Source organism: Polistes dominula, unplaced genomic scaffold (assembly GCF_049000335.1).
Source record: "Polistes dominula isolate Pdom_NZ unplaced genomic scaffold, Pdom_raw_medaka contig_307, whole genome shotgun sequence".
Lineage (NCBI taxonomy): Eukaryota > Metazoa > Arthropoda > Insecta > Hymenoptera > Vespidae > Polistes > Polistes dominula.
The window spans coordinates 389,043-406,785 of NW_028301025.1; the positions used below are offsets into that span (position 1 = coordinate 389,043).

General features: G+C 41.7%; 2 protein-coding genes across 2 annotated transcripts; both read right to left on the reverse strand.

The window, feature by feature from the left end:
* Positions 1–3,092: 3,092 nt before the first annotated feature.
* Positions 3,093–4,007, reverse strand: LOC149031936 (uncharacterized). Its single transcript, XM_089174289.1, has 3 exons — positions 3,974–4,007; positions 3,478–3,834; positions 3,093–3,232 (listed from the first exon to the last, which is right to left on the reverse strand). The coding sequence occupies exons 1-3, from the start codon at positions 4,005–4,007 to the stop codon at positions 3,093–3,095; spliced, it is 531 nt and encodes a 176-aa protein (XP_089030415.1).
* A 2,157-nt stretch (positions 4,008–6,164) lies between these two features.
* LOC149031937 (uncharacterized) lies at positions 6,165–7,965 on the reverse strand. Its single transcript, XM_089174282.1, has 2 exons — positions 7,747–7,965; positions 6,165–7,480 (listed from the first exon to the last, which is right to left on the reverse strand). Exons 1-2 carry the CDS (start codon positions 7,948–7,950, stop codon positions 6,278–6,280), a joined length of 1,407 nt encoding a protein of 468 aa, XP_089030408.1. The 5' UTR covers positions 7,951–7,965; the 3' UTR covers positions 6,165–6,277.
* Between the last annotated feature and the right edge of the window lie 9,778 nt (positions 7,966–17,743).

The window sequence follows — 17,743 nt, forward strand, 5'->3', positions numbered from 1 at the left end:
CTAATCTTATTTATTATGGTTTAATTATAACGTTCTGCTACTCCGTTATGTGCGGGCGTATCAGGACTAGCGGGTTCGAGTTCTGCTTCTAATTTTTCCAAAACTTCTTTTGTATAACCTCCCATCTATTCTAGTCCCTGGTCACATCGTAAACGACAGACCTTTTCATCTCGACCAAGTATATTTCTGGCAGATTTTACAAAAGCCTCAATGCAAGATCTCGCTTCACTTTTATTTTTGATTGGATAAGACATTGCTAAACGAGAATAATCATCAATTACTACGACTATAAATCTGTAACCTTTGGGATAAGAAGCTGGGCTTATCGGTCCCATAATATCACTATGTATTATTTCCAACGGTCTGGAAGCTCTCTGTCTAACAGTTTTAAATGGCAATCGTTTAATTTTGGCTATTTTACATACTTCACAACTATCCACGATTCCGTTAAATTCGGCAGATTTGATATCTTTCAAGTGAGGATATTGTTTTTGCAAATTTCTGAGATAATTACTCGATGCATGTCCAAGTCGTACATGCCACAACAAGGCTTTATTCATTTTTACGTTAGTATCTTCCAAGGACATAATTTCATCTTGCGATAATTCTATTTCAGGAATCTCGTCAATATTATGAATAATTCTATCCCTAACTGAATTGAAGATGTCTGGTCTATTTAACTCAGCTATATTTTCAGCTACTGAGCTTTCCTGTACCTTTTCTACAGAAGAGCTTGCAACATCCGAGATTAAACGTTTTTCTGTATTTTCATCAGTAATTAAAGAAGCCTCACTAGTTTCAGGAGAGTTCGCCTTTCCAATTTCCCCTTTCAATTCTGATTCCTTTTCAATCTGTTCAGCATTCTGAAGTCGAGTAGAACTTCTCATAAAATACTTATGTTCATGAGAGTTTCCATTTTCACCATCTGTTAAGAAAGCCTTTTGACAGTATCTATTCTCATTATAGCCTATCCCGTCACTACTACGATTATCAGACTTGAATTCAATTTCCCAGAAAGGTTTGTTATATATCCCTGTCATAAACGACTCACAAGTCTTTGGGTCGTAAATATCAATTATTTTATCATTTAAATAAACTTCTAGACCCTTTTCTACTAGTTTTCTTAATTAGACATTATGCAATTCGCGCGTTTCTCCATTCTGCAAGTTCAATTTTACTGTACCCATACCATTTGTTTGCAAGTCCGCCTGAGAATTTCTATTAGTACATTTAATCGATTTAACGTCTGATTCATTTAATCTTTTGAAAATCAACTTAGAATTCGACAGATGCTCTGTAGCACCCGAGTCCGCGATAAACCGTTCTAGTGTATTATTTCTGTAATTAAAATTGAAGTTATCCGGATATTGCTGACATTTTTCTACAAACAGAACATTACCTTTTTCATTTTACTCACACTCGATATTCTCACCTGAAAAGGTGCTGGCACCTTGACTACCTCCTTGGCCATCTCTTCGGCCACCACGAATACTAAACCTGCCTCTCTTTGCTCCACGACGACCTAGATCAAGCTTGCGCTCACCTTCAGATTTAGACCTACCCTCGTGCTCACGCTTTTGACTAAATTGACCTCTAAATCTGCCTGATCTGCCTCGGTAATGAGTGCTAGTATACCCGCGGCCCTTACGGTTCGGTGACGAACCACCTTGCTGTCGATGAGCTGGTAATCTAGCTAACGAACAATGTTTAGCTATGTGGCAAGGTTTATCACATACAAAGCAGTTGGTTCTCTTTACTTCTCTACATTTCGATGCCAAGTGTCCTGGTCTTTTGCAGTTCTTGCAGTAGCTCTTAAATTCCCTTTATCGTGACTCAGTCCACAACGCAGTGGTTGTTAAATGTTCTTTGGATGACAGCCTTTCTGTCTCCTCTTTAGTGAGAAAGTCCTTCAATTGAGCATATGTTAAACCACTTCCCTGGTGGCTTTTTGAGGAAGTCTACACCTTGCACACTTGGTACCGACTTGTAAACCGCGTTGTAAAATGTATCTCTTTTCTCTAGTTCTGATATTTTTTCAGCTCCCGGAAGGTCGTCAAATGTTCGTACAATCTCTTCAAATCTATTACAAAAATCTTTAAATCTTTCTTTGCTTGGATTATATTGTATGTTATACAGCCTTTTACGAACAAAACACGTCGATACGGTGCTTTCAAGAGCCTTTAAGTCATTTAATTTAGCAAGGATCTCCAGCGGACTTTCAATGTTTCTCACTTGATCAAAATAAAATTTATCGACTCTGTTTCTTATTGTATCTTTTACTTTAAAAATGTCTAACTGTTTCACATTATCATTTTTATCTAAGAAAAGCTTAATGCTGCTGTCGATAACATACAATATATCTTTTGCTCTTAATTCCGATCTAAGATCATCAAGAAAGTCATCAAATTTGGTTTTCTGGCAGAGTTTGTATACTCGGGGTATGCTATGATCAGGATTGAACATTTGAAGACTGATTACCTGGGCCGAATTCTGACTATTATTGTCATGACATCCCGTCTGAGCAGTGTTTTAATTACTAGAATTTATTGTTTCACCAGCGTGTGATTTATTACTCAAAAAAAATTACTCGATTCTAAACCTGAGTTCGGACCGGACCTTTGCAAAGTTAAACTATCTATTGCTTCACTATTAAGTACTTTCAAAATCTCATTTCTAATCGCTGTACCAAGGTTAACTTTGTTTATTTTCACTGGTTTTCCGTGAGTATGAACAATACTCACCGGAGCACCAGAAACCCTATCACGACCATTATCTTGAATAGCTGTACTACTACTTCCAAAAGAAAACTACTGAGCTGTCGAGACTGCATCGTATAACTCCGAAGCAGACTCTTCAACTGTAACGACAGTGCGTTTATTTTTGAGTTTGCTTTATTTCAGCTACTTGCTCCTGTAACCATTGATACTTTTGTTTAAACTCTTCAGCCCTTTTCTGACTTTCGGCCACTGAGTTTTTAAGCCTTCAACTTGTCTATTGAGAGCATCGTATTCTTGCTTGTGTTTGTCAGTAAGCTTTTTGAATACCTTGTCTTGCCTCTCAATTTTCTCTCGAAGAGTTGCAATGGTTTCCCTTTAGATATTAACTAGGTTCCTCATAACATTGACCTCTGTATTGTCAACCGCATCTGAGGTACTCTCGGGGTTTTGTGCAGGAGCAGCCGCGTTTACCAATGCCTTCGTTGTACTATCTCCTCTGTCCTTCTGTTGAGAAACTAAATATTGCTCAAAATTAGATATCTCAATCAAACATTCTGTTTGATTTACACTCTATTATATTATACCATGGCTTTCAAATAACGATTTTACCTGATCCGTGAGACTAAGTATACATCATGCCTTAAAGCGCATGAGGAAGCGGTACACATAATTACTTTTCTCACCCATCAGTAAAATCCCATTCCAAAAAGGACAAGATTTTTTTAATTTTAGTACAACACATTTAAAACTAAGGACTTACTTGATGCAACTGGACTATTTGTCTTTGAGACCTCCATTATTACATTTGTTGCTTGCGAACCTCTTAATTCATTATCAGACACCTTTAATGACGAATCATTTTGTAACAACCTGCTTGAGTCATGCTGGCTTCGACCAACATCCACACTGACCGTATTACCTTGTGCGTCTGATAGTACTGACAGAAACAAACTTTGATCCTCAGTGTTCATCTGGTCCATATCTACTGACCAGCAGTTTTCACTGTCATCTTCAAGCAAGAAACCATGTTCTTCTGCAGTGAGCCGTGCAACTTGGCTTTGACTACCAACTTCCTGTAGCAAGGCTCTCGACAAATCAACTAATTGTCCCAGTTTCGCTAAAAAAATACGTATTCAATTAATTTGGTGCACCTTTTAGTTTTGTTCAAACCAAGTTTCAAACATGTTTATGAATCGATTACAACTTTTATTATTATCATTCTTCTGTATTTAAACAGCTATACATCTAAAATGTACCTGTCTTTAAAAGTTTAAATACAGTGTTATACATCTAAAATGTATCAACTCAGCTATACATCTAAAATGTACCTGCTTTCAATATTTTAACTATAGTGATATACATATAGGGATTGAGAAAGATGACTTTGACGGCACCTGCTGGGAAAAATGTAAAGCAAAGTGATGGCAAGTGCTATACAAAATAATAGCAAATTTATTAAATTAATTATTTTTTTAATCTGATTGAAGTAAATTTTGGTAATGTCTTCTTCAAAAGTATCTTGTTGTATCCGTGGATGTTCCAATATGCCATATAAAAACAAAAACCAAAATTCAAGAGTTAAATTTTATCGTTTCCCTGCAAGTACTCTGAATTCAGAGTGGATAATCCATAAACGTGAACGATGGATAAATGCAGTGAAAAACTATGTGTAAGTAAATTATTTTAATAAAAAAATTAAATTAATCACGATCAAATTTAAAAAGCTAAGTAGTATAAAATAGAATATTAAACTATATAATGATTATTTTATAAAATAAATGAAATAGTACTAGGGAAAAGTAAAATTAAAAAAATTTTTTTTTAGGAAATATCCAACTGATTGGAAGCCAACTAAAAACACTCGAATTTGTAGTGCTCATTTTATAAATAATCAGAAGTCTGAACATCCTCGGCATCCTTCATACACACCAACAATTTTTCCTGGTAAAGTAAATACAAAAAACTCAACTCAATCAGTTGAACGTTTCGAACGATTACGACAAAGGAATTTACGGAGTGAAATGAATATCTTTAATAATAAAAATAATAATAACAATAATAGTAATAATAATATAAGTGAAATTGAAATTGAAGATGATAATAATTGGGTAGATGTTGAAACACAGAGTGTAGAAGATCATTGTGCATTTGATGATACTCCAAAAAAAAAACAACTCTTAGTATTACATGTCAAACTGATGAAATTGTTGATGAAAGTGTTTTAGATGAACATAAATATTTTTTTTGTAATATAAATTCCTGTGATGGTGTAAGTACTGCTGAAGTACAAGTAAACATTCCAATTAAAAGAACAGCTGAAAAAATTTGTTATGTTAATTTGCCGCCTTTACACAAGAACGTTGAAGATGTTGGGTGTGATCCAATTGCTCCAGATTCTATTAAATCTGATTGTCCAGGTTTCCATGGAATTACTTCTATTCATGATGACCAATCCTTAAGCAGTTTAACCGGTGTTAATTTTTCAATATTTGCACTTTTATTGAATATGCTTCCTGACATAAAATCTACCAAAATAGATAAAAAAACAAAATTACTTATCACTTTGACAAAATTGAAGACTGGTCTGACATTTACAGCACTAGGAATACTATTCAGCATTCACAGAACTTCAGCACAAAAAATATTTATCAGGAACTTACAACAACTCAATATTTTATTGAAAAATTTTATAGTTTGGCCTTCGAGAGCTACTCTACAAGCAACTCTACCAGAAGCTTTCAAAAAAAATTACCCTGCAACACGCGTGATTATCGATTGCACTGAAGTGTATACAGAACAACCGCCGGAAGTAAGACAGAAAGTTTTCATGTACTCGGACTATAAACATCATCAAACAGTGAAATTCTTGGTTGGGTGTGCTCCAAACGGAGTGATAACTTTTGTATCTAAGTGCTACGGTGGTCGTTCTAGTGACTGTTACATTACGAACGATTGTGGGATATTAGATTTAATAGAACCTGGTTACGTTGTTCTTGCTGATAAAGGTTTTCCTCAAATTCAAACCGAAGTTGAAAAAAAAAATGCTATCTTCATTATGCCTCCTTTTGCACATGATGGACAATTTACAGCTGAAGAAGTTAACAAAACCTATAATATTGCTTCAGTCAGAATTCATATTGAAAGAGTGAACCAAAGAATCAAAGATTTCAATATTTTTACAAAAATACCAATATCTTTACTTCCTCATGTTGATGAAATTGTTTTTGTAATCTGCAGTTTAATAAATATTTCCTAGCCTATAATAAAACAATAATTTAAAAATAATAATATAAATACAAGTGTATGAAATTAAAACTTTATTTTAAAAATTTATATGATTTATGTAATTACTTTTTATCACATTTTTGTTCATACTTTTTATGTAACAATTAAATTACAATAAATATAAGAATTTTTAACATTTATAAACATTTGCAAAAGTCTCATAATAATAATAAGTCAATAATAATATTAATAATAATAATAATAATAATAATAATAATAATAATAATAATAATAATAATAATAATAATCTTAAATATTGCAGATAGAAAATGCATCTAGTTTTTTTTTTCAGAATACATAGAAAATAATCTTTGGAGATAATGATGAAAATAAAATTTTTGCAGTGCAGTTATGACTTTGTTAAGAAATGCCTCATCTCGTTTAATAGTTATTAAAACACTACCCTTAGGTGAATAGATGAATAAATCACAAAAATCAATGTTTGTGACGTACATTTGAAGCTGGATTTGAGTATAAATCGAGTAAGTTGTACTTAAGTGCAATCCATTTTCATCAAATTTTAAATATTGAACGTTGATTTCAAGTGATTCTTCATCGAAAATCGGTTGATTACGGCATGAATATGGGCATTTCACTTCAATCACTCTTTTCTGCCAAATATTTGGCCCATAAACTAGAATACTATCTGGACTACACGATATCCATGGCTGAGGAATATTAACAATGAGACCAACACTGACTACTTCCCAATTTGGTTGTAGTAATTTTTCATATTCTTTGAGAGCAACTTCTTCAGTTTTCTTTCCATAACTCATGGCAGAGGTTTCAACTTTACTAGGATTCACAAGCTCATCAATAATTTTTTCAACGTCAAAACGATTTCCTTTGACTTTGTGCCCATTGCTAGCAGTGATACGCAACTTTCTTTCCTCAAACCACTCAGATTTTTGAGACTGATCGATCGTTCTAATACTTATTGTTAATGCTTTATCTACATCACAGCAGACTTTATTTTGGTAAAAATCATGCCATTCTTTAAGCGTTTCACACTCAACACCGTGCAAATTATTAACTAGTTGAAGAGAGAAAATGTCTAAAGTAACTTTTTTTACTTTTTCTAATAAGTTATGTTTTCCTATCATCCGCTTAATTTCAACCAAGGTTTCAGCAGCAATAATTTTAACCTGATTTCTTTTTTCAAATTGAAGAATTTGAAATAAAGGTGAAAAAGGCACAAACTCCTTCAAGTTTTCAGTAGTAACATCAAAGGGAGTTAATTTTTCAGCTTCACTACATAAAGGAGGAGGTGAAAATAAAGTTGACATTTGAGCCCCTTTGTCATAACCCAACAGCTGACGATGCGAGGGTTTACCCCATCCTTGCGATTGACTAGTTTTACTAGCTGCAGAATCCGGTGAGTTAACGAAGTGTATTGCGGCACATATATGCTTGCATTGCTGCGCCACTCCAGCTTTACAGGTGCAATTAGCACTGATAATATTTCGATTATTATCAAGCTGAAAATAATTTTTAAGTTACTGAAAGTTATTTAAACAATGTAATTATTATTAAAAATATAAATAATCTGTCGTTTTTTTATTTCATTAAAAATTGAAATAAAATTTACTTCTACACTTCGAAACTTTTAACCAGGTTTATATTTAGTTATAAATTTTGTGAATTTATGAACATTAAAAATAATTTTAAGAAAGCTTCAACGTAACCAGATTTATCATATTTTTAATATTGTATAAAATAATTGTAAAAATAATTAGTAACTAACATAAATTTTTATTTTGTACACATCGGAAATTTTGGTTTGAGCTACAACTGAGCAGGTTATTATTGAATGTTTATTGGAATCTTCTGTTTCCCCAACATTTAAAACGTGTCCTGACTCAAATAATTTTTTACCTTTAATGACATTTTGACCCCTAATAAGGGTATTTTTGACGGGCAAGAACCCGAATTTAATTATTTTTTGCATTCTTAATGTAACTGTGGCGTCTCGCACCAGCGCAGTGCCGACATCTCTTGGCAAACAGCGCGCAGCTGTAGCAGCGCGCGTGTGGCGATACGTGCCTAGTGTATCGACGCGGCACACTGGCGCCCTTCCTCCCTATGCGGGTACTAGACTAACTAAACCCAAGTTGAACGTAACGGTCGAAAATGTAAGTTAGTCCTATATATGGCGTCCAAGAGTTTAGTTGTATCTTGTTAATAAATTTATATATTTTTGTTACTTTAATTGACGACTATCGCGTAAATCTCCAGATCAACCTTTTCCGTTAACCTTGTTCCCCACATAAATAATTGGTGCCGAAACCCGGGAATATAAAAAAAGGAAAAAAATGGAAATTCAGGGAACAAAGACCGGTACAGCAAAAAATGGCGCAGATAGTCGAACAGAGAACAAAGGACCCGAGATACAGGCAAGCGAATTTCGTAGCGTTAAATTAGCTCCTTTCATGAGAGACGAACCAACGCTATGGTTCATGATGCTAGAGCGTGAATTCGCAGCTTATAATGTACGCTCTGATGCCGTAAAAAGCGCAGCAGTTGTCCGACATTTGGATGTTGCGACCTTGAAAATTGTGGCGGACATAATTGCCACCACGTCTAACGATTCATATACTGAAATAAAGGAGGCATTGATCACACGCTTAACAGCGTCGGAAGAATCAAAATTTCGACAACTCCTTACAGGCTTGGAGCTACAGAACAAAAAACCTTCAGTTCTGCTAAGAGAAATGAAATTATTAGCAGGAGACAATGTAAGTACCCAAGTCCTACAAACCCTATGGTTACAGAGATTGCCAACGAGAATACAGGAAGTACTAGCAGTCGTAGAAGACGTTGGTCTCGAACGTCTAGCAACCCTAGCCGATAAAACAATAGAAAGAACAGGGCATTATGAGGTAGCAACCATAGTTGACAAAAGCTCGGGAGACGAATCACAAGATAGAAAACTACATGACGAAATGGCACAGCTCACAGAAAAAATGGCCCACCTGGAAACCTTAGTAAGAGGTAAATATCATGGCAGACAATATGATCGACCAGTTTATCATTCCAGGAATAGATCAAGATCTAGGAGTCGTAATAGGAATAGACCATGCTATTTCCATGCAAAATTTGGCGAAAAGTCATGGAGATGTCGTAAACCTTGTAACTGGACCGGCCCAGATCAGCGAAAACAGGGAAACTAGATACACCATCTAATATTGAGGCGATTGGAGATGGTGCACAGAGACAAAGCCGCCTCATAATTCCAGACAGAATATCCGGAATAAGATTTTTGATAGACACAGGCGCTGATATATCTGTTATCCCAAAAACATCTGGTGACAGGAGAACATTAGACAGCGAATATAACCTATATGCTGCAAACGGTTCAACCATTCATACGTATGGTAAAAAAGTACTTTCCATAAACCTAGGCTTACGTAGACAATTTATATGGAAGTTCACAGTTGCAAAAACAACAAGAGCAATTTTGGGAGTAGATTTCCTAGGATATTATAATTTACTGGTGGACATAAAAAATAAAAAATTGATTGATGGCAAAACGCAACTTTCTAGCAGAGGTGAAATTAGCAATTCCAGTCACCCCACAATTACTACGATCAATAGCAGTAGTGGATGTCACGAGCTGCTAAGGAAATTCGTGGCGATCACCAAGCCAAACTTCACCAATAGTACAAAGCATCGAGTTCAACATTACATAGTAACTAAAGGCCCTCCAATTACAGAAAAAGCGAGACGTCTTCCACCCGAAAAACTTAAAGCTGCAAAAAAAGAATTCGAATTAATGCTAAAACAAGGTATTTGTCAACCGTCAAAAAGTCAATGGGCTAGTCCTTTACATATGGTAAGGAAGAAAACTGGAGAATGGAGACCATGCGGTGACTACCGTAGGCTCAATAGTATAACTCAACCAGATAGGTATCCTCTTCCTCATATACACGACTTTACACATCAGTTAGAAGGCTCAAAAGTATACTCAGTTTTAGATCTCGCTCGTGCTTATCATCAAATTCCCATAGCTCCTGAAGACAGAGAAAAAACAGCATTAATTACACCATTCGGTTTATTCGAATATCTGGTAATGCCTTTTGGTTTATGCAATGCAGCACAATCTTTCCAGAGATTTATGGACACGGTATTACGTAACCTTCACTACTGTTATTGCTATATAGATGACATATTAATAGCTTCTAAATCAGTAGAAGAACATTACCAACATCTACAAACAGTATTTAAAAGATTAGAGGAGTACGGTTTATCTATAAATATAGACAAATGCATATTGGCAAAGGAAAAAGTCAGGTATTTGGGTTTTGAAATAAGCTCTGCTGGTATTGCACCGTTGACAGAACGAGTTCAGGCAATTCAGAATTACCCCAAACCTAAAACGATAACAGACCTAAGACGTTTTCTAGGTATACTAAATTTCTATAGGAGGTTTATACCAAAAGCAGCAGAAACTCATATATTGCTAAACTCCTTACTAACTGGAACAAAAAAAAGAGACAAACGTCCGATAAAATGGACTCCACTCACAGAAGAAGCATTTGAGTTATGTAAAAAACAAATATCAGATACATCACTGCTACACTATCCTAAGGAAAACGCAAAACTACGATTATCAACTGATGCTTCAGACAAGGCGATTGGAGCTGTCTTGGAACAATTGGAAAATGACGAATGGAAACCTCTCGGATTTTTCTCTAGAAAACTCGAAAAAGCTCAACTCAAATATAGCACTTATGATCGAGAACTTTTGGCCATCTACAAAAGTATAAAATTTTTCAAACATCTTCTAGAAGGCCAAGACATAACTATACAAACCGACCATAAACCATTGACTCAAGCTTTTCACCAGAAATCCGACAAAGCCACTCCAAGACAATTAAGACACCTAGATTATATCGGCCAATTTACAACAAAAATAGTACATATAACAGGCCAAAATAACCAAATAGCAGACACGCTATCGAGAATCGAGCAAATTGACATGCCAACCATAATCTCCACTGAAGAACTCATCAGAGAACAAACTACAGATGAAGAACTTCAACAGATTTTAAAGGGAAGCATGCCTATGTGGAAGCTGTACAAAATTAGAATAAACGATTCAAACTCCTACCTGTATTGTGACATAGAGAAAGATGATATACGTCCATACGTACCGAACAGTCTACGTAAAAGAATTTTCAATGCCACCCATAACTTATCGCATCCCAGTGGTAGAAACACCAAGAGAATCATCGCGAAAAGTTTCGTATGGCCAAAAATGAACGCAGACATCAGAGAATGGAGTAGAACATGCATTAAGTGCCAGAAAAGCAAAATACAACGCCATAATAAAATCACTCCGGAAAAAATAGAGGTACCCAAGGGACGATTCGAACACATCCATATAGATATCGTAGGACCATTACCACCATCAAAAGGATATACATATTGTCTTACAATGATAGATCGTTTTACAAGATGGCCTGAAGCCACTCCAATAAAAGATATAACAGCTGACACAGTAGCAACCGCATTATATAGCACATGGATCGCTAGATTTGGAGCTCCGGTTACGATTACTACAGACCAAGGTACACAATTCGAATCTCAATTATTTAATGCACTGACTAAACTTTTAGGTTGCACAAGAACTCGCACAACAGCTTATCATCCAGCTTCAAATGGAATAATAGAGCGATGGCATCGATCTCTCAAAACAGCTATAATTTGTAGCGGTTCAACAGAATGGGTTGATATTTTACCAACAGTTTTATTAGGTTTACGTACTAGCTATAAGGAAGATTTAAAAGCAAGCGCAGCAGAAATGCTATATGGAGTAACGCTAAGACTTCCCGGAGAATTTTTTCTAAAGGAAGAGCTACCAGATAATCCACAGATGTATATAGAAAAATTCAGAGAACATATGAGAAGAATACGTCCTGTACCAACAGCACATCATATAAAAAGCAAACCTTTCGTACACAAAACCTTGTACAGCTGCACCCATGTTTTTGTAAGAGTAGACGCAATGAAAAAGTCATTAGACGCACCATACGAAGGACCATTTCCAATAATAGAAAGACTGACAGATCATGTTTTTAAAATAGATTACAAAGGAATAGCAACAAATATGTCTACAGAACGTTTAAAACCAGCGTTTTTTGAAAACCTACAAGAAAAGAAAACTGTGCAATTTAAAACTTATTAGGTACCAAAGATTATTAACCTCAAAGACTGTACATATTGTTAAGAATAAGATAGGTTAAATGTTAGGGAGGGAGTGGTTGTGGCGATACGTGCCTAGTGTATCGACGCGGCACACTGGCGCCCTTCCTCCCTATGCGGGTACTAGACTAACTAAACCCAAGTTGAACGTAACGGTCGAAAATGTAAGTTAGTCCTATATATGGCGTCCAAGAGTTTAGTTGTATCTTGTTAATAAATTTATATATTTTTGTTACTTTAATTGACGACTATCGCGTAAATCTCCAGATCAACCTTTTCCGTTAACCTTGTTCCCCACAGCGCGCAGGAAAAGTGCTGACACCTCTCGGCCGCCGGCACTAACATACGCAAGCACCTCGTGACGCGACTCCGCAGGGGCATCTGATTGGCCTGACCACGCCTTTGATTGGTCAGAGCGGAAGAGTGACCACTGCGACTGTTGCTCTCCCCACTTCCGGATGCCTGGATCGCCGTGGCGGTGCACACGCAGGAAAAACAACTTCACTTCTACTTCATCCGTCGAACCGTCCGGTCGCACTTCTCTCATCGCGCTCTTGTGTCTCTCCTGTGTACAACTTATCTCTGTACGTGACCACGTGGCACACCACGCCGACAAATAAAATATCGTCCTACGGGATCAAAGAAATAATCGGAAATTTCTTTCCTCCACACGGAGTCTCCTAGGCCCATTCCTTTCTCCGCGGCCGTTCCTCGCGTCGGTGTGAACGCGCCTTAACGCGCCTAGTAACCTAGGGAAAGAAATTCCCAAATTGGTGACCCCGACGTGATCCCGAGGACCATCTTCAGCAGCCCGACGTGCTTTCCACACCACTGGCTTCTCAGCACCACGTGCTCGGCAACACCACGTGTTCTTCATCACCACGTGCTCTCCAACGCCACGTGTTCTCAGGCGCTACCCATCTTCGTGTGAGTACTGACTTTGCCTTCATCACCGGCACCTCTTCGCCTTAAAAAAAAAGACAGAGAGAAGAAAGAGAGGAAGATGTCCATCACACGCGCCGAGGCTTCCCAGCGCGACACCGAGCGCCAGAATACGGCACCGGCCACTGCGCCGACCTCCGACGTCTTGACCACTGCCTGCACCCGCGCCGAGGCCGGCCAGCCCAGCGACGCCGGACGCCGACCTGCCCGCTATCCACCCTTCACGCGTCGATACCCGGACCTCTGGTTCATGCAGCTGGAGGCCATCTTCATGAACCACGGGATGCACTCGGACGACGAGCGCTACTACGCCGCCTTGGCAGAGTTGGACCAGGACACGATCGAGGAGCTCCAGGATGTGCTGAGGACGCCACCCGCTATCGGTAAATACGAGCAGCTCAAGAAGCACGTCATCGCTCGTTTAGGCGACACCGTGGAGAGACGGCTGCAGAAGCTGTTCTCCGGCCTCACTATGGGCGACCGCTCGCCGTCTCAGCTCCTTCGCCACATGCGCCACCTCGCCGGCGACAACGTCAGTGACGACGCCATCAAGGTCCGGTGGTTCGACCTCCTGCCTCCGCAAATCTTCCAGCTGCTGCGGCCCCTGCAGACCATGGACCTGGACGAGCTCGCCGCCAGGGCCGACGGCGTCTGCGAGTTCGCGCCGGGCGTCTGTGCTACCCGACAGGGGCGCTCTCTCTCTCCGCCAGGCACCGCCCTACCCGGGCCCCCACCTCGGCGGGACAACGTGGACGGGGAATATACGGCGATGCACGCGACACTCGCCAACCTGACCTTCTCTAACAATCGGATGGCCGAGCAACTCAACCGGATGGCCGATCAACTTAACCGGACGACCGATCAACTTAACCGGACGACCGATCAGCTCAACCGGATGGCCGACCAATTCCACCGGTTGACCGTCACCCTCGGCGGTCGATCACGCTCTCGATCACGCTCCCGGCCACGCGCAGCCGGGGGGGCGCCACGTCAACGAGATCGCCCTGGTGTCGCTACCATCGGAAATTCCAGGAGAGGGCACTGAACTGCACCCCACCGTGCAGCTACGAACAGGACAGGGCGTTAAACGAGTAGCGCCGCCGCACAACTTGGCGGTACACGGTGGCGCCGCTCGATCCTTCTCGGACTTCCGCCTCCACGTTCATGAGAGCTCGCTCAGACAAGCGATGCTCATCGACTGCGGCTCCGTGGTATCACTCCTGCCGCGCCGCCTGGTTTCCGGACCGTTGTCCCAGGACAGTCTCCAGCTCATCGCGGCCAACGGGTCACCGATCCCCACTTATGGACGACGCCTGCTTACGCTCACCCTGGGACTTCAGCGCGAGTTCCCCTGGGTATTCACCGTCGCCGACGTGCCCGTGCCCATCCTAGGAGCGGACTTCCTCAACCACACAGGCCTCCTGGTGGATATTCGAAGGCAACGACTGATCGACCCGGCCTCTTCCAAGGAATCAACGATGCACTACCGGAAGGCTTCCGTTTACGGGGTCGACGCCATCGCGGGACCCTTGGATCTCCACTATCGCACCGCCTACGACAAGCTGCTCGCTGAGTACGCAGACCTCGCCCAGCACTCGGAGAGGGGAGCAGCGCTTCAGGGCTTCTCAGTGGTGCATCGCATCACAACCTCCGGACCGCCTGTATTCGAGCGACCACGCCGCCTCTCCGGCGAGCGCTTAGCAGCGGCGAAGGCCACGTTCGACCGCCTCCTGCGTCAGGGAGTCATCAGGCCTTCGTCAAGTCCATGGGCCAGCCCTATGCACCTGGTGGAAAAACCTACAGGCGGGTTCCGAGCGACGGGCGACTTCCGTCGTCTCGACGCCATCACGCTTCCGGATCGCTATCCCCTTCCTGTAATCGAGGACCTACTCGAGGATAGCGGCGGCTGCTCGGTCTTCTCGGTACTGGACCTCCAGGAGGCGTACTTTCAGATTCCGATGGCCAAGGAAGACATCGAGAAAACAGCGGTCACGACGCCGTTCGGACTGTACGAGTTCCAGAGGATGCCGCTAGGTCTTCGGAACGCATCACAGACGTTCCAGCGGTTTATGGACTCCTCACTCCGGGACCTACCGTTCGTCCGAAGCTACATCGACGACCTTTTCATCCGGTCCGCCTCGCACGAAGAACACCTACGTCACCTACGGATGCTCTTCGACCGTCTACGGGAGGCCGGCCTATCCTACAAGGTTGACAAGGTCCAGCTCGGACTGCCCAGCGTCACCATCCTGGGCTACCAGGTCTCCGCCAACGGCATTCGCCCTCCGGAGCGCAAGATCGACGCCATACGGAACTACCAGAAGCCTACCACACCAAAAGGCCTGCGACGCTTCCTGGGCGTCATCAACTTCTTTAGGAGGAGTTTACCGCATGCAGCTCACATCCAGGCGCCGCTCAACCAGCTTCTTCGGGGTCTTCCCAAGCGCAGCCGGCGTCCGCTGGTTTGGAACGACGCAGCAGATCGAGCCTTCGAGGACGCCCGACGCAGCCTTGCCGGAGCAGTGGAAACCGCTTTCCTGTCGCCTACTGCTCCTCTTCGACTGGCTACCGACGCATCCAGCACGGCCGTTGGCGCCGCGCTCCTACAATTGGTCAACGGAGACTGGCAGCCTGTCGGTTTCTTCTCGCAGACGCTCTCACCAACGCAGGCTCGCTACAGCACCTATGACAGGGAGCTCCTAGCCGTCTTCCTAGCAGTTCACCACTTCCGGCGTATCCTCGAGGGTCGCCCATTCACCGTGCTGACGGACCATCGTCCGCTCACCTTCGCGGCCAACCAACCCTCGGACAAGGCCTCACCACGTCAACAACGTCAGCTGGACTTCCTGCTCCAGTTCGACATCACGTTCCAGCACGTGGACGGCGCAGACAACGTCGTCGCCGATGCTCTCTCCCGGACAACGGAGGACGCTCCAACTCCGGAGGGGCCCACAAGCGCCACTACGTCATCGCCGACGCCGCCAACCTCAACCTGCGCCACCATCAGCTTGCCTTCGGCACTTAGCCCGGAGACCATCGCTCGCAGCACGCACCTCACTCAACCTTCAGCGACTCAACATCGAAGGATTCGAGGTGACCTGCGACATACACGACGGGCGAGTACGGCCATATCTACCCCGCTCGCTCCGCACAGCTGCCTTCGAAGCCATTCATAGTCTGGCTCACCCGGGTGTCCGCGCAACGGTACGAGATGTATCGAGGCAGTTCATCTGGCCCGGTATACGTAAGGACGTCACCGCATGGGCACGCGCTTGCCTACCGTGCCAACGCTCCAAGGTCGCGCGACACAACCGCGCAGAGCTTTCCCGCTTCCAGACCACGGAAAGTCGATTCGAGCACGTGCACGTCGACCTCATCACGCTGCCCCAGGTAGGAGAATACCGGTACTGCCTTACCATCATCGACCGATTCACCAGATGGCCAGTAGCTGTTCCTCTCAAGGACATCCGGGCGGAAACCATCGCCAGGGCCTTCACATCGGCCTGGATTGCGGACAAGGGATGCCCGCTCACCATCACCTCGGACCAAGGCACCCAGTTCGAGTCGGCACTCTTCGCCGCACTCGCTCAGGCCTCGGGGGCCACCACGATCCGCACCACACCTCATCACCCTCAGGCCAACGGCATGGTAGAGAGGTTCCACCGAACACTCAAGGCAGCACTAATGTGCGCTCGAGCTCCTTGGCCCGACGCACTTCCTCTTGTGCTACTCGGCCTACGGAACGCGTACAAGGAGGACTTGCAAGCCTCGCCGGCAGAGATGGTCTACGGCACAACGCTCCGCCTAACAGCGGAGCACCCAGACAGAATAGTCCAGTCAAAATAGCCCTGAAATCGGGTTTTTGAGCTATACGGCTGAAAAAATATGGAAATTATCAGAAAATTGCGTAGAAAACAGTGGGCAAAGTAATAAAGTTCTCAACCACCGGGAAAGGGGTGAAAAAAATTAAAAACTACCCCAAAATACGATTTTTGGATTATAAGTTGAAAATATCAAAAAAAGTTTCAAATAAAAGTTGTAGAGCATAAAATTTTAGGCCTATCTATATCAAACCATTTTTTCCCCTAAAACGCACCCTTTCACCCCTACGACGGTTCAAAGTACTCAAAAAATGAAAATTCAATAAAAAATATAAAAATTGGACTTTTTTAATTTTTTTTTTTTTTAATTATATTTAAAAAACTACAAAGAACAATCGTAGGGAAACAAAAAATTTTTTTTTTCATCCCTTCTATTAAAAATCAAGGGGTGAAAACGGTTTTTGCTCCATATTTCACTTAAAACGGGTTATTTAAAAAAATTTTCTTTTTCATATGAATTTTAAATTTATTTTTTAAATTTTGGTGTTGAATTTATATTTATAAATATTTACCTGTAGGAAATATCCCAATTTAAAGACAGGTAATTACTCCCTTAGTCCTACGCCTTTGTAGAAAGAAACAGAAAATGAAGCTATCCTGCTCTTACTCATTGTGACGTAGGTCGCCATGGCACGCATGCGCAAACTCCTAACTTCCATGCGTGCAAGAGAGATAGACAACCTATTGTTAGCTTCGTCTAAATGTAAACAGTAT

Bases quoted from the DNA above. Each gene is read 5' to 3' on its own strand.
- LOC149031936 (XM_089174289.1), bottom strand. From the start codon at position 4,007: ATGTATAACACTGTATTTAAACTTTTAAAGACAG. The intron at 3,835-3,973 runs GTACATTTTAGA...GTATTTTTTTAG, and splicing joins ATTTAAACTTTTAAAGACAG to CGAAACTGGGACAATTAGTT. The intron at 3,233-3,477 runs GTAAGTCCTTAG...AGCAATATTTAG, and splicing joins AAATAGTCCAGTTGCATCAA to TTTCTCAACAGAAGGACAGA.
- LOC149031937 (XM_089174282.1), bottom strand. From the start codon at position 7,950: ATGCAAAAAATAATTAAATTCGGGTTCTTGCCCGTCAAAAATACCCTT. The intron at 7,481-7,746 runs GTTAGTTACTAA...AATTATTTTCAG, and splicing joins TGTACAAAATAAAAATTTAT to CTTGATAATAATCGAAATAT.